Source organism: Acanthopagrus latus, chromosome 2 (assembly GCF_904848185.1).
Source record: "Acanthopagrus latus isolate v.2019 chromosome 2, fAcaLat1.1, whole genome shotgun sequence".
NCBI classification, from domain to species: domain Eukaryota; kingdom Metazoa; phylum Chordata; class Actinopteri; order Spariformes; family Sparidae; genus Acanthopagrus; species Acanthopagrus latus.
This window is the reverse complement of record NC_051040.1, coordinates 26,939,826-26,956,087: the sequence shown is the minus strand read 5'-3', so window position 1 is coordinate 26,956,087 and position 16,262 is coordinate 26,939,826. Positions and strand designations below refer to the sequence as shown.

Here is a 16,262-nt window from a genome sequence, read left to right as displayed (position 1 = left end):
ATCCTCTGGCTGCAGTGAGGGGAAGGCGGCCTCACTGCGACTCTCCGCTCGGCAACAGGTAACATCCCAACTCCACCTCTCTGCACCAGTGTCTGTCTCCCCCCCCGCCCTTTTGATCTTCGTGTCATGAAGTAAAATTTCTCTGTCAGGTAAGCGCTCCCATTTGAAAGATGAGGCATCTCTCTTCATGTGCATGTGGGAGAGATCCATTCACTCAAACTGTTGTGTTGTGTTTCTTATGAGAGTTAAAGTCAGTTTCCTGCTTTTCAGGCTTGTTTTTGGATAGTTTTATAGACGCATTCTCATTCTGCCTGACCTACGGATTTGCCAAAGGACGTGAGGGGGAGAGGTGCAGTATTTTCCCTCTGGCACTTCTGTCAAAGTCTGAGAAGGACAGACAACACCTAACAGAGCAGACTACAAAAAAGGAACGAGGGAATAAGGAAAAAGTGAACCATGATGGAACTGAGGATTCAGCTGATCCCTACGGGGGAAATCATTCTTCCTCCGGGAAAGAACGGAGAAAACTACTGCCACAACTGCAAGGTCAGTTCACACACAGCCAGGTCTGAGGTCAGCTCTGGAGTCAGATTTTTCCACTCATCCCTCGTTCCAAAGGATTTTATGCAGCTCAGTGTGTAGAAATTGATGCTGACACAGCTGAGGTTAAAGGGTTCATCTCCCACAAGGATCAGGCGGAGAAACATTTACATATTTTAAGAAGTGTAATTTACTTTAGAGTGTACATCTGTCATGTAAATTACATTGATAAATCAGACCAGCTGTGCTTAGTAAATAAGTTTAAACCCCGCTGGCCTCAGTGCAGTGCTCTCAGAATTATAATAAGCAGTACTTTTGGCTAACTATACATCCTCTGGGGACTACTAACACAGAATGTGATATGAACATCATTGATATGGACAGGATTGGATTATGCGAGGTCAAAATCTGTACAATATAGCCAGATCTATAACAGATCAGTACTGTATAAAATGCCAAGAATCCTGCTGACATGGGCTGAACAGAACATTTAAGAAGCCTCTCTTAATAAAAAAAAAGAAAATATCAATTCCATATGAAAGTTGTCCACCCTGCAGTCTTTTGTGATATACAATACATGTCAGGGTCTAAGTGGTTAGCTGGCAAAATTCCTTACTCCCGTTAATAACCGAACAAACATGCACGCCTTCATGTTGCAGTGAAATATTCCAAGTGCCGTTATGCTTGAGTTTGACGGTAGACAAAGTGTAAAACATGCTGTAAAAACTAATTGTAACCTCAACAGACCAGAAGCCTGTTGCATTAAAGCCCCTATACTCAATATTTTGTATCTGAAATATGGGAAAAAATAACATGCATATTGGTTGCAAGGCTTATTGTTGTTTGGCTCCATCTTACTCTCTCAACAGTGTCATTTCCAGCAGCAGCTGTTTTAAGTAGTATTTGTCAGGTGGCCAGAAACTAGACTACAAATGTATGCTAATGTTGCTACCTGCAAGGTGATGTCCAAATACGGTGCTGCAGGGAGGACGTATTTCTGTATGCTAAGTGAGGAGTCAGCATCGCTCGGGTCCCCTGGCCAGAAAATAATGTTCAGAAAGATGATCGCCACAGATGAACACAACTTCTGTGATTTGTGAAGTGTAAAAGATCTTATTATAAATGACTTTTTGCCAATTTGGCTCTCGGTCAGTTTATTTTGTATAACAAGCTGTGCCTGGACTGTGAAAGCAGCTCCCTGTGGTTTTGGTGGAGGTTTGCTGAGAAAATGACCCTGTCGTCAGAGTTATCTCGGTTTGGGCTCGAAGGCAGCACATTTACAGCAGAGAGCCCTACACACTGGGGTCGCGAGTGTTTGAAAGACTTGCTCCTTTACTGGGCACATGGGGGTGGATTATGGGAAATACAGGAGGCAGTGGTTCTGAAGCTTGAATTATACTAGGGATAAAAGTCAGGATGTCTCAGGCTCTGCTGCTTTGATTTGGACTGCTCTGTTTTTAATAATCTGCCTGTTGTGAGTCGCCCATCTTTATGCAAGTGCAGTAGTTTCCTTTTTATTTTCTCCTACGTCACACCACAAGCTACTATTAGCATTCAGCTACTTCCTAGCTAACGCTGACATTTGATTCCATCCAGTGTGTGTCACTTCAAGGCCCGAAATCACCTTTCATTTTGTATCGTGTAGCACTTATCAGACAGTAATGTAAGCTGGGAAGTGGTTGAACGATTATGTTATAACCGGCTATCAAATAAGTAGTTTTACTGTGAGATATGACTCAGTGTCACTCCAGAGCTTCACCATCCATTACCTTTTCAGTTGCTGGTCAATCGGGGAGAGAGTGACATGATCACAATTTGTCAGATTCTCTGTGCTTATGGGACTCGCAACCTGCTGTACGACATTTGAGCTTCCCACCCCGAGCGTGATGTCTGGTATCTCTAAATATAGTATCTAAGGAATGAAGGGAGTGGGCTTTTTTTAAATCAATCTCCCTGTGGTATAAGGCACCATTTGGTACAGCAGAGCATGGGCCGGCATTAGATTAGGATGTATACTGTGAAGAATGTGTGGTGTGTTTAATGCAGCCTGCTGTGTGCTGGTCACTGATGATTGGGGAGGTGAGGAATGTACTGTAGCCTGGATGGGAGGAAACGACAAAGACATTCCAGTACGCGGCTTCATTTTTTTCCCCCTTCCTACATTCCTCTAAGGTCAAATCACGCTGGATGTGTGTGAAAGGTGTGTGTGTGTGTGTGTGTCGGGATTATCCATTGTTTATTAAGCTATGAACCAAGACCCTGTAACCTGTAAACTACTCACGTCATTTGGTTTACAACCGTCTTTCTCGGGACAATGACTCGATGTGGCCAGTTTTGGGAAGGGCTGTAGGTGGGAGCTGAGGTGGGGGCTCAGTGCCAGGACCGGCCTTTCCGTTCAGTACAGTCAGTCTGTCTAACATTGCATTGTCAACAGGATACAACCTGTGTGTGTGTGTGTGTGTGTGTGTGTGTGTGTGTGTGTGTGTGTGTGTGTGTGTGTGTGTGTGTCAGAGAATGCCCTTCAGTGTGGGTTGTTGGACGCTGAATCGATCACCCCCCCCTCTGGCAGTGCAGCCATATTGCAGTCCAGCTCCGGCATTGACAGCCGGCCGAGCAGCTGAGGTCGAGGTCACCTTCACAGGGGCACAGCACACGTTGCATAACTGAGATAACATCTGACACAATGAAGAGGTTAATGTGGAGGATTTTCTTCCTTATTCTGACACGCCTTATGCAGTAGGACACAATCTCAGTTTTTTTATTGTCAGGTTTAGCAAAAAGTTTGCACTTCACTATGAAAACTGTACACGTGCGTGACTTCTTCTAGGTCAGCAGAAATCAAAACGAATAAAGGATCAAATAGATTTTCATGTTGGGAAGTGAAAACATAGTTGAACTGTAGACTGAAAAACAATGGCTTAAATGATTAAAAAATGAATAAATGAAAAAGAAAGCGGAAGCATAGGCTCCCTGCCACGTTAGCCTGTGGGATTAGGGAGATCTGAATTTACTGGTCAGACTCCATTATCTTCTAGAAAGCTCTTTTTTTTTCTCTTTATAACAGAAAAGTGTGAAGCCATTAACCATAAACTCTTCACAGGCAAAAGCTGCAAACCCTGGTATCGCCCTCACATTACTGAGTCCATAACTGTGTTCTTTTATGAGGGAGGAGTGGACTCCTCCAGACGGGAGGTGTGTGGAGGTGCAGTGGCGGCCTCAGTGACGGCAGAGGGCAGGAGAGCTCCTTGAGACAGCTGTCAGGAGTTCTCACAGAGCTCTGATGCAGCGCTGGCGTTTATTGAAGCGTCTGTGGTGTCATCTGTATGACGACGCTGGCAACACCCTGCAATAAAGACAATGAACTCAGCGCCAAAATGCAGACTGCCTGTAAATAAAGTTTAAGGGGGTTTCCGCTGGAGTTTTTTTAAATTTACTTTGTATTTATTTATTCTTCTTCTTTTTTTTTCTTTTTTTTTTTTTTAACTTTACCTCAAGTCTAATAGTGAATGTCTACACGTTTGAGTACTTTGTTATTGTGATGAGTAGCTTTGTTATTGTCCTCCATTCGTGAAAGGTGTGTGTGTATATTGTTCCACATTAGCCGGTTAGCACCAGAGGCGCCTTCGGTGTACCTAACCTCGGGGCTTTATTGTTACAGGAGAACTCAGACTATTCGCCCCCGAGGCGTTAGTAGAGAAAACAATGACGACATAGTAGTGCGAGGGTTATGCCCGGCTAGAATAAACCATATCAGGCAGGCAGGCAGGCAGGCAGGAGGCTGTGGGATGGGTTGCTGGTGGACTTCCTGGTATAATAAGGCTGGGCTAGCCTTCAGTGACAGAAAAGGAAGGGGGGAAATTGCCACACCACTCCCATAGGGGTTTTTGGGGAAGTGAGTCCCGACCGAAGCGCGAACTGTCAGTTTCTTTTTCTCATATCAACAGCTTCATTTATCATTTTCACCACTTATATATTTAAATATGACAGAGTGTTGACCACCAGAGGAGGTTCAGCTGTGTGCTGAGGTTGCAGTGTGACCGGGAGAGGCTCCAGCTGTAGCACCGTCCGCTGTGGGAGCGCCGGTGTGGACTGGGAGTGGTGGGAGGGTCAGGACAAACCCGGCACGACTTCCACGCTCACTGTACTGTAGATGCCTAGTGGCGCACAGCAGCCGACCACTGACTGACTGTCTGACTGACTGTCTGGGCTGACAGGCTTACACCAGAGGTACCGGACCAGATATCCCCAACACCGTAACTCTGTCTGGAGGTTAAACGCGTAAAGAAGAGAAAGGACGACGCCGTTTTCTGACTCGGCTGTTTGAAGGTAGGATTCAGTGCCGGTGCGAGCTAAGCAGCTGTCTTGCTTTTCTGCGTTACTGTAACGTTGAGGGCGGTTAAGCTAAGTTTGGTTTACGCTAGCGTTACTTGCAATGTCCGTTCTATTGTATAAGTTACAGTGGCCGATACTGCCGTGACATTTGGAAAGTTTCTGCTCGGCAATTCGTGACATATCCAGGGTGAGTGGGCGGAAAGCCCTGACGCGTGCCATGTGGACAAAACTCAAAAAAAAAAAAAAAAAAGAAGTAACAACTGAACGCTGTACGAGACTCATTTACTCGCTTAAAATCAGTCTGAGGCACTGCTCAGTGTGGCGTTGTGTTCAACATGTCAATTTTGTGTTACTTTGACACATGAAGCGTTCACGCTCGGCTCCCTGTCCTGTGCAGACTCCGAGTGACAGCATGTTGAACCGTGGTGCCACAGTTAACACAGCTAAGTTCAGAGGTTAATGGAAGTGAATGGGAGGTTCCCGTGTGAATTCCTGCTATGATTTTTTCCAACATTTGTTCTGGTCGGGAAACCCTTGGCCAGTTAAATCTAGGCACACTGTTTTAATGAAGCTTGGTTGGACTTTAGTTTCTTTCAGTTACCGGAACTCTGGAGACAGTTGGCTAACTGACGTTCCTTGACGGCGGTGTTGTGACTTGGAGCCACGTACTGATTTGGCTCCCAACCTACAACTTGAAATCCCTCAGGTTGGGGCTGTCTTTTTATAGACGACAGACAGATACAGATTAAGATAGTTGACCGCATGGCAGCCAACTCTCACAGCCTCTCACACCTGCGAGCTCAAACTGCTGTGAACGTAAAAGACGTACCCGTGTGTCGGTAGGCAGCGCCTTATTTCAGTGTGGGACGTTAAGCCATTATCAGTGTTTGTGGTGAATGCATGGTTGCTAACCACCTCCAGCATACAGATATCAGCCTACAGCATGTGATCTCTGTTCCCTAAAATACAAAGTACCAGTTCAGTGGTGGTTTCAGTTTGATAGAATTGTTTTATTCTATGTATTTTGTTGCTATGAGTACTTTTCGGCTGCCTGCGTCTAGCTGAGAAAGTGGCTCTGCCGTGAGAGCTTTGCCAACAGCCTGCTCATCTGTGAATGTGTGTGTGGTTTATGTAAACACAAAGGAAGCACCTGGCATAGGAGGCGACCTGCTCATACCCACTAAAAACAGATGACGTAATCTGACATGAAACCCACCAACTTGTCAGATTCTGTCATTGAAAATATTGCCATGAATATAAAATATTAATCGGCAGATTTGCAGGTGTAGGATTGGTAATTTAAAATATTTCCATCCTCATCCTGGTTTATGTTGGTGTTCAGCTGTTGTAATTGGAGAGCGTCTCTTTTGGCCTTATAATCTGCTGATCTCCAGCCTGATAATGAGTGAGTGAGGGAGATTACACACCCAGCAGGGATGGAAAGACAAAATAGCCTTGTGCTGTACATGGGGAGGATGCCCGTGGAGACTGAATCCTGAAGAAAAGAAGTGTGGAGAAATGAGCCAGCATGGACGGTGTATTCCTCAGGGCTCAAGCTGCTTAGAGCAGCTGACCTGTTGCTTCAAGGTCACCTGGAGGGCAGGATCTCCAAGCATTCAGCGGCTGCCTGCAGCTGCCACTAAGTCACTCTGCTGTAAGTTTGATGTAAGCTCCTTTAAATGACAGCTCGTTATTGGAGATGATTGGCTTTGAAGCGGCACTGCAGCTGTGTTCATTTAACGTATTGTTCTTATTTCACTTTGATGGCTCTGAGGAGAAACGAATGCACAGTATTCAGCGTAATTATGTCTGGACCATTATCCAACTTGGCACAGAACACACATCAATGTGTTGTTGTCAATATATTTTTCCAAAGCAGTTCCTCTTGCTGTACACTTTCCGGTGAGATTTATTTAGCTGCATTTTCCACTGGACTGGTGTGGCACAGATGCTTTAAGGCAGATTTTTCCCTCTGTGCTTCGCCTCAAGCCTTTTTAATCTTGATGGGCTGGGTTTCTGGTGATATTTCTGGTTTGTGGCTGTGACAGAGTTGTGGTGAGAGTGTGGTGTGGGGTTAAAATGAGTTTTTACCCCAAATGTCCGCCTGTTTTTGCAGGGTTAGGCATTTTCCCTTTGGTTTTGTATACTTATGTAAGTGAAGACAAATGCTGCGGAATGGTTTTGTATGTCTTTTACATGATTAAGATAATATGTGAAAAATCAAGCACTAAGGCTAATGGGTGTATTTTGCACACTGTTAACTTTATTTGAATAGCTTTTCAGATTTCACATACTGAGGAGACAGTTATTGGCCCTGGCTTGCAGTTTTGACTATTTACTTGATTAAATACCAGTCTGAATTTGATATGGTAAATAGTAGATTAGTTCATTGCAGATTCATACAGTAGTATCCACCCATTGAAGAAGTTAACCAGTAAATACATTTAACTGAATTAGAGTATCCCAAGAACCTTCTTGTAGACCGACATTTAGAACCAGTACTTTATGTTCTGGAGGATTTGATCTGATGTTGAAAGGGTCAAGGTTTTCCTGATTTCCTACACGTTGTGGGCATCCTGGGAGTAACCAGTAGGATACACCTGACAACCTGGCTGTTAGCCAGACCCCCACCATAACCTCTGAAAGAGAAAAAACAGTCACCCATGCTATGCACTCACACTAACTCATGTACTATGTTATAGGAAATGCTTAGTTGGGAATGTATTTCCACTTAACCTTGCCTGTCATCTCAAACTTTTGGATGTCGTAAAGGATGTTTACACAACACAAATGAAAGAAGGGGGCAAAACATTCGGCCACCACCACAGAGACTAGGAGTCAGTTCCTGGAAGTGGTATGTCTGGCGTGGTGACCAGCACAACTGGCAGTCCTATTTGTTGGTTGAGCTTCCTGTACAAAGTGGGAAATGTTGATGGGTGACGGGTGATGCCATTGTCCACTGCTGATGGCCGAGTAGCATTAGGATTTAAAGGCTTCCGTCAGTGACACACTAAAAAATTCAGAGATTGACACTTGCCATGTAAAAATTCAATGTGTTAAGAGTTCAAATTTCAAAATTCAGAATGTTTTTTGGTCCACAGTAGAGACAGCATCTATGTAAATGAAATGACAGAGGCATGGATCAGGGGTGTTTCAGTCTACAGTCTGACAGCTAAACAGAGCCTTCACTCATCAAATACAAGAGAAATATCCCACACTTCAACCTACAAAGCAGCATTACAGGACCAAACAACACAAATGTGGTAATTGTTAGTGTTTTTGGAGACTTATATGAGGAAAAAAATACCACAGTTATACATGGAAAAGTGTCTGTCATCCTGTCTGCCCTACCGACTCTTCATCACATTTCTGACTGAAAAATAGCGTCTGTCCCCAACAGCAGAGCCAGGCAGCTCCTGCAGTTAAATGGTGATGAATATGTGATGGGATTCAGAGCAAAAATTCTAACTCATCATGTCATCATCTCCCTCCACTATTGGGTTGTTGTAGTTACTGTCTTGGATCACTGCGAAGGTCAGCCCTCCCAACTGAGACATGACTGAACTTTCCTCCAAAAAACAACATCCCTCCCCGTGAGTCAGACAGGGTCCGCTGTTTGCTGAAGGCAATTATGTAATTATGTCATATAGAGCAAAAGACATAAGTTTCCACAATGCATGGTGGTTCAGGTTCTCAATCACAACACATTATCACCGCACCCATATGATTTATAAACAGACGGCGGATACATGTTTAGATCAACGGGTGGAAACTGGAGGAAACCTGTTGAAAAAGGGTCATGATGTGTACTGTCAGGCCTCTTTTGGTTCCGCTGCTTGGTTCATAGTGAACAAACAAAGGCAGAGAAAAGGCGAGCCTTGTCTGCAGCGATAATGTAGTGTCTCTGTGTAAAAAGAGCTAGTGTGTATCATGATAATTCCATTGTCATGCGCCCGTTTTATAGACATCACCCAACCCTCATACAGCATATGTAGTTTTTAGATCAGGAATTTGATAACCCCTTACCATCCACTAAAGCGAAACCATCCATTGGTTTATTCTTTAGCTTTGGTAAAACAGCATCCTCTACCTGCTAATGATTATCTACAAATCCCACCTGGCAGAAAAGACTGCTTTGCCAGTCAAGGAGGCCAGTCATTTCAGTCTTCTTGTCAGTCTTGTTTTTAGTCATGTTGAGAACATTATTATGTGTAACCCTAACCCTAATTATATAAAGTTATGAATTCAATAGTTAAGCGGGAATCTTTGCAAGTTAGCTTAGCTTGGTTTTTGAACAGCTTCAGTGAACAAGATAATGTCATTATTGGTGCATTCAAGAGGAGCTGGTACGCTGGTGTTCATTGTTGTTGGTCTCAGTCAAGCTGGTTCTTTCCCTTTGCATTCCTAGCTTAATGCTAAAGTAAGGTAATCGCACATGTGGTTAGCTGTAGCTTCATATTTAGCATACAGACATGAGTGTTATTAATCTGATCAGATGCAATATACTGTAAATCGTTTTTAATGGAAAAAGTGAGAGTGCAGGGAAGCACAGGAGAAAACCCTGAGGTTCATATAAACCAGTGCTTCTTAACTGTTTTTGGCCAGTACCACACTATCCATTATCCAGGTCCCTAACTGTCCCCATCAAATAAAATGTAGGCTAATTGTCTTTCCCGAATGTTGGTGATTAATCTGTTTATAATTATGACTGTTATTATGATTATTTAATTTTTTCCTTATTTATATTCTTATTATTCTGTGTCATATCATTGGAGATCATAAAAAGCCTGCCAGTAAATTTGAAATAACAGATTTGATTTAACTGGACACAAATTACTTGAGTTTATATAACCTCAAGTTACATGCATAGATTCCTCTGAAATTGATTTAACTTATTGTAATGACAGCTGTAGTCTGAAAAATATGCATCGCTGAGATCCACTGATTATTCCCCCTTAGTTGATTAAGCAAATTTCCATTTAACGATCCCACATTTTTTTTTCCATGTCTTATTTTGTCTTATTTGATTTACAAATCAATCAGTTTGAGCATTTCCATTTCAACTTTTGTTTGGCCTACATTTTCATTTTACATTATGAATTTTTGCATTTTCTTTTAATTTACTGATCATTTCTCATTGTGTAGTAAAATAATTTGCATTTTTATTTTCTTTTTAAATTGTATTTGTTTTTGCTATTTGAAAGGCCAAAATCTTCCATACAGAGGATGCTCTGAATGCTCTGAAACTGAGAGAGTGAACTTCCCAATAGCTGAATGTATAAATAATGAACAATTTTCAAACTGAATGATCAGCAGACCATGGTAACTCTTAATCATTAACTCATGTTTGTATTGGTAACAATGTAACACACCCAAGGTGGATGAGGAAACGAGAGATGAACTATGAGCTCTGCATTCTGGGCATTTCTTTGCCTGTATGTAAGAAAAACACCTGTGCTAGATCTTAGGAAACATTTCTTGTGTTTCCACCCACAGCAGTGACAGTGAGCATTGTCCTCAGTGGATTTAGTTTAATCAGACTTTTCACGGCACTATCATCGAGCAAGGATCTGTCATGCAGGCTGAGAGAGCTGCCCTACCCTGCTCACAGCACACTGATGACAGCCTCATGAGGAGGAGAGATTTCTGTTCTGGAGTGAAAGGTGGAGATGAAAAGGAATGTTTATTTGATCTCAATTCATATAATGTACAATATAATGAAAATGGTACTCTGCATTTAACCCATCCCCAGGGAACAGTGGGCAGTATATGAGCTGGGGGACCAACTCCAGATCTTAGCCAGTGCCTCGGTCAAGGGTGGAGGGGTCTAGTTGTGAGTTTCTGGTGTAAACTCTCAAACTGTACTACTTCCAGCACCCCCCGACGTTCACTGAACACCCCCTTGTAGGCGTTTGCGACCCTGTTAAGAAATACTGATACTGACTAACTAACTTATAACAACTCAATGTTCAAGGTCAGTAATGGGTTATACAGCTGTTCCTTGTCATACACATTAAGCTCGGCATGCCTAGTTTAAAGCCCGGCATCTGTGACTACAGTGTGAACCCAAGCATTAAGATATGAGCAGGGTTTTGGACGCCTTGCACTGATAACGGTAAGCATGGATATCACACTAGACTAAGCCAGGAACAGGACTGATAAGGTCCTAATGCAACAGCCTATTCAAGCTTGAAGTGGATTCATGGCCGAACACACCCATGCACAATCATTTAGACAAACAACCTAAACACTTGCATTAATTTATATAGAGGTGTTAGAACAAGGGGGCTGTGCTGCAGTCAGGTCCCCCGAGCGGTTAGGGGTTTGGTGTCTTGCTTTAGTGCACCCCAACAGTGCCCAGGGGGCGAACTCCATATTGACTGGTACAAGTGAGCCTTGAGCTGACCACCCTCCGGTTCCCCCTCTCTGGTCCCAAATATCCATCCATCCATCCATCATCTGTACACATTATATGTACGCCGCTTAATCCTCTGCAGGGTCGCGGGGTGGTCCCAAATATAGTGCCTGTAAATACTGAGCCACTGCCGCCCCTAATTCAGGAGTGGTGAACACCACTGTAAGAAAATTACCACTACAGCTAGATAAAAGGGGAAATTTAACATTATACTCTAAGTAGAAAAACAAGAAAAGAGCCTGTTAATCATGATTAACAATTTAAGTGCTGCAACCACTTAAAGGGCTATTGATCCCCTCCCCCAGATTAGTGGCTATGAGTGGCTTTTTGATGGCGGTTTCATCTTGGAGGCATATACTGCAATGCATTGTTATTGTGTGGTCTTTTCTGAGGTTGCTAAAACTACGTAAGCTAGCGGTCTGCCAACTTGATCTCTGGAGGGGGGGGTCGTACTCGGTGTCGCAGTGTGTCAGACCATGGATTAAACTTACGCCGGAACATCACTTTAACGCACTAGAACTAAAAAAAGATCAACAGTGATGAAAATGGGGAATGAATACTAAAAATTACTCCTGCCACCAGTAGCTACAGTGGCACAGGAGACACTGTATTCTGTACACTGTATTGTAAAGGTGGATGACACATAATACCCATCTACTAATTCACTATTTCCTGTGAGAGGAAATTCAGGAATGAAATTCTGATTAATCGAAGATTCGTGATAATTATATTTAATGAGTAAAATGAGCCTCTGTTGGTAATGTCAGTGGTATGTGTGGTGGGTTGTTTGGAAGATGACTACTACTGATTGAGTTCATGGGAGATTGAGTCAGACATCTAGATGGGAATGTTTAGGAGACACTCAATGTGAATGGCTATTAATCTAAGCTGTCCTACACAGACAGCAGGAGACACAGAGATATACTCTAAATAAATTATTAGAGGAGAGTTGATTTTTAAATCTCATTCTGGACTCATCAAATACTGATTCTTCGGGATTGTATGTTGGGTGAGCCCAAAGCGTCAGTGTTTGAAAGGTGTCTCAGATGGCTCAGAGATGCAGAGTGTTGGAAATGATGCAGGAACAATTCATGAAGTGAGAACAGGTTCTTGTAGAAAGGAATTGATGAGGCTGTGTGTCTGGCAGTGATTCAGACTCTGTGTTACCTGTGTGTTGATGGCACACAGTCTTGGAGTGTGTGTGTGTGTGTACAGTATGTGTGTGCCTGGTTAGTTTTAGCTGCTGTGGGCAGCTGCTTCAGCTTTTCCATGCGACTCTTTCCCACATCCCGAAGCTAGCCCTGTGGAAGAGTGTGCCCCGCCTTACTGGGAGTGAACATTCTGAGCGGCTGACTCTTGCTTCTCCTCAGTATTACAGCCTTGACTGCTTTGGGACTGGAAACCAGCCTGGAAATGAGATGAAATCCAGGCCAGCATTACTGCCATTTTTGTACATGCAGTGCTAGAGAGAGCTAGGAAGTTTTTTCAGATGTTGTAAAGTACATCTTTTTTTTTTTTTTCAGTTTGCCATTAAGGAGTTTCAGATAATGGATGGATGCTTCAAACTTGTTGAAACAGTTTCGCATTTATCTGTTTTTATCATGCATCTGTTTGGTCTCTGTTAATCCAGAGGCTTAAAATCAGTGGAATGGAACAAATAAACATACACTGGAACATGTGCATGGGATTTAACCAACATAATGGACGTTAGTTAATTCTTGTGGTTTTTGAGTGACTTATCTCTGGTAATATAGTAAAAAAGATGCTGGAAGGACTGTTGAAATCCATTTTACTCTCCATTTCTTTGACTGTCTTCGTCCCCCGTTCGAGTCTGACTGGATGAATTAAGTGTCAGCCGAGGACAGAACTGCTCGTTCATGCTTACTTACCACAGTGCTGCTGACTAGCTCACTCTCTAATCCTGTTCTATTCTACACTCTCACAAACACACCCTCACTCAGATTAAACAGATAATACCAGATAAATGGTAATCCCATTTCAACTGCTCTTGCACATCCTCAGGCCAGAAGGAGAGGAACTCTGTGCATTTTGGGATGCTCTGTTGTTCATTTGTTTTTGCTTCCACATTATAACATTAGACTAAAGAATATCACTCTTTAATATTCTAGAAACCAATTGGACATTACATACTGTTTATTTGGATACCTACTAATGCGAGTCATTCTATTCCTGCCCTGCCTCCCACACACTGAGAGAAGAAAAAATCCTTTTTTTTACACCCATAGTGTGCAAAAGAAACAATGTATGTCATCCCAAAACCTATGGCACCAGTAAATGTTCCCTTTAGTGAACAAAATATTAGATGATACAACATGCCATCCATGGAGGCTCTGTGTTCACCAGTTAAGGGTCTGTGTCCACATAGCCTTTAAGCTCGGAAGTGCTGGGATGAAGTGTTTGTGCAGTGAAAGATAAAAAGCTGCATACATCTTGTCTCTATGACAACAATTCTTTACAACCACCACTGGATGACCAACACTGCACCTTTGCAGTTTACAATCTGTTTGTTTTTTATTTGACACGGGGACATCAGAATAAGGAGGATGTTTGTGCATGGTATGATCCAGGGGAGGCACTTGTCTTGTGTATTTTGTACGATGTGTGTTTGTGACCATCCATCTCTGTAATCATGACAAACTGACCTGAGCCCTTTGGATCATCCTGTACTGCATTATAACTGTAATTATGTCAGCTCCCCTCCTGTGTACCTGTGATTTTTCAAATTCCTCCTAACTACACTGCTCATGCTGAGACACACCCTCCCACTCTGTTTGCTGTGATATTACACAAAAGGCAAATCTCAGTCTTTGTTGAAACAAGGGGTCCTATGGTGCATGTGTGCTTGTGTTTGACTGATGTGAACCTGTACTTTTACTATATTTAGCAACTCTGTGTTTTACAACCCTTTTTCGATGTGTTCAAACTGAACAAGAGAGGGGGAGGTGGAGAGAGTCAAGAATGAATTAAACTGGAATCTGGTAACTGGAAAGGACATGGAAAAGTAAAGTATAATACTATTGTAAAGGTTCTTCTGAATGTAAACATCAGTTGTTCATTCGTTCAGTTGTTATTGCCGTGGTTCCAGCACTTGGCTGTGGAAATTTAGATGCAAAGGAATTTGTCAGAGTTGGCGATGATGATTTTTGAAGAGGGCTGTGGTGGTTCTGTAGGTGTCTTTGCATAGTCCTTGTGTTGGCCGTGGCGTAAGGCACTATTTTTGCACAGTGCTTACATACTTTTCTTCTCTGGTCTGTCACTCTGATGTCATTTAATGTTTCCACTGGGTACCCAAAATGGAGCATCTAATTTTGAGCCCTGATGATATCTGATATCACAAGACAGCTTTTCACCTCAACTAGTAATATCATCACATTTTGATACTGTGAGATTTCAATGCACAAGATCGCATCACACCCCTGGTTTACAGTAAATGTTTTAGTGTCAAAATTAAAAATGATTTTCCACCACCTGTCTGGACCTTTTACCCTATCTCTACACTTCTCTGTGCCTGTCAGTGGCAAAGAGCCTTGAGAGTTGGTTAGCTATTACATTTGTGACTTGTAACCAATCAGGTAATTGTGGGCAGGACATCAAGCCTTCATAGCCTTGGTTAAGACTATGAAGGCTTCCTCTGTCACTCAGCACTCAGTACCTTTTTGTTAACCTTTAACCAGTTCTTTCCATGGAGCTATGATAATGTCAGTACTGTAGGAGCAGGTGCGCCCTTGGACCTAGGGAGGGAGATAGAGGGGGGTGGAGAAGTGACACGAAGGACGAGCATGAGCTGGTGGAGTAGGAAGTGGAATGTAGGATATTTAGTGTGGATACTAGCAGACAGTTCATCCTGCTACTTTTCTGTGAAATCCAGGTTGCTCTACTTTTTGCAATCGTAAGGGTATAAAAGCCAGACAGTTTCTGTGGATGTACAGGGTTTCATCAGGCATTGAAAGTTTCATATCGCCTATCTTATCTGAAGAGTTGATAATGTTAAGGAGCTTAAGTCATAAATTCAAGGTTGAAGGCCTTGATTGAGCAGTTTCCTGGTGCACAGTTCTAGGGGGAGGTGGTAAGCTACTATCTTGCTTAGAAGTGTAAAAACCTTTGAATTTGATGTTTATTTTAGTCTGAACATGTTTTTATTGTTTTTAGTTGTTGTTGTTTATCGTTTTATTTTTAGCCATGCAAGGTTCATGATTCAGGAATGGCAATTTTAGTCAGTCCACTACTTACTAAAATACCTCATGAGATTCATGGTCACCAGATGTTGAGTCCTACTGAATTTGGTGATTCAGTTGACTCACATTATTGGTTTTCAGGATGATCTGTGATCACTTTGATTATCTCCTCACTTTTCATCCAGAATCATCATCTTGTCCATCTTTGTCCAGTACTTTTGTTTAACTTTCCTATTAGCATTATTGTTGTTTAGCAAATAATAGCATACTAACTTGTGCAGCTATGTTTTTGAACATGGTAAACATTACCTCCTTGATATAATTACAGCTGCAGCGATTAAGCAATTAATTGATTAGTTGGTTGAAGTATTTTTTTTTTTTTTTTTTTACGAAAGTAAAGTATTTTCTGGTTTCTTGTCACTATGATAGTAAACTAAACGTCATGGACAAGACATGGGAGAACGTCATCTTGGGTTTTGGGGAAAAATGACTGACATTTTCCACCATTTTCTGATATTGTATAGAACAAATAACTAATCAATTATTCAAGATAATCAGTAATAATCAATGGAATAATTAGATGATGAAAATTAATATTAGTAGTAGTCCTTAACATCTGCATGTTAGAATTTTCACAGTGAACATCTTAGCATACTGATGTTAGCATTTAGCTTAAAGCACTACTATGCCTGAGTATAGCCTCATAGAGGGCTTGCTAGCTTCTGAGGTCTGACTTGCACTCATTGTGACATTTTACAGGAGTTCCAAAATCACAGCTT

At 42.3% G+C, this 16,262-nt stretch overlaps 1 protein-coding gene across 2 annotated transcripts in view; it reads left to right on the top strand.

The window, feature by feature from the left end:
- The window catches only part of LOC119011073 (unconventional myosin-Ic-like), a 60,310-nt gene continuing 44,048 nt past the window's right edge, over nt 1-16,262 (top strand). The window contains exons 1-2 of one of the 2 annotated variants that reach the window (XM_037083895.1): nt 1-149; nt 271-546. In XM_037083895.1, the coding sequence (XP_036939790.1) occupies nt 457-546 (90 nt within the window). In that variant the 5' untranslated portion in view covers nt 1-149; nt 271-456. Of the gene's footprint in view, nt 150-270; nt 547-4,399; nt 4,867-16,262 lie in introns of those variants that run through there. The other variant, XM_037083904.1, reaches the window with a different exon arrangement.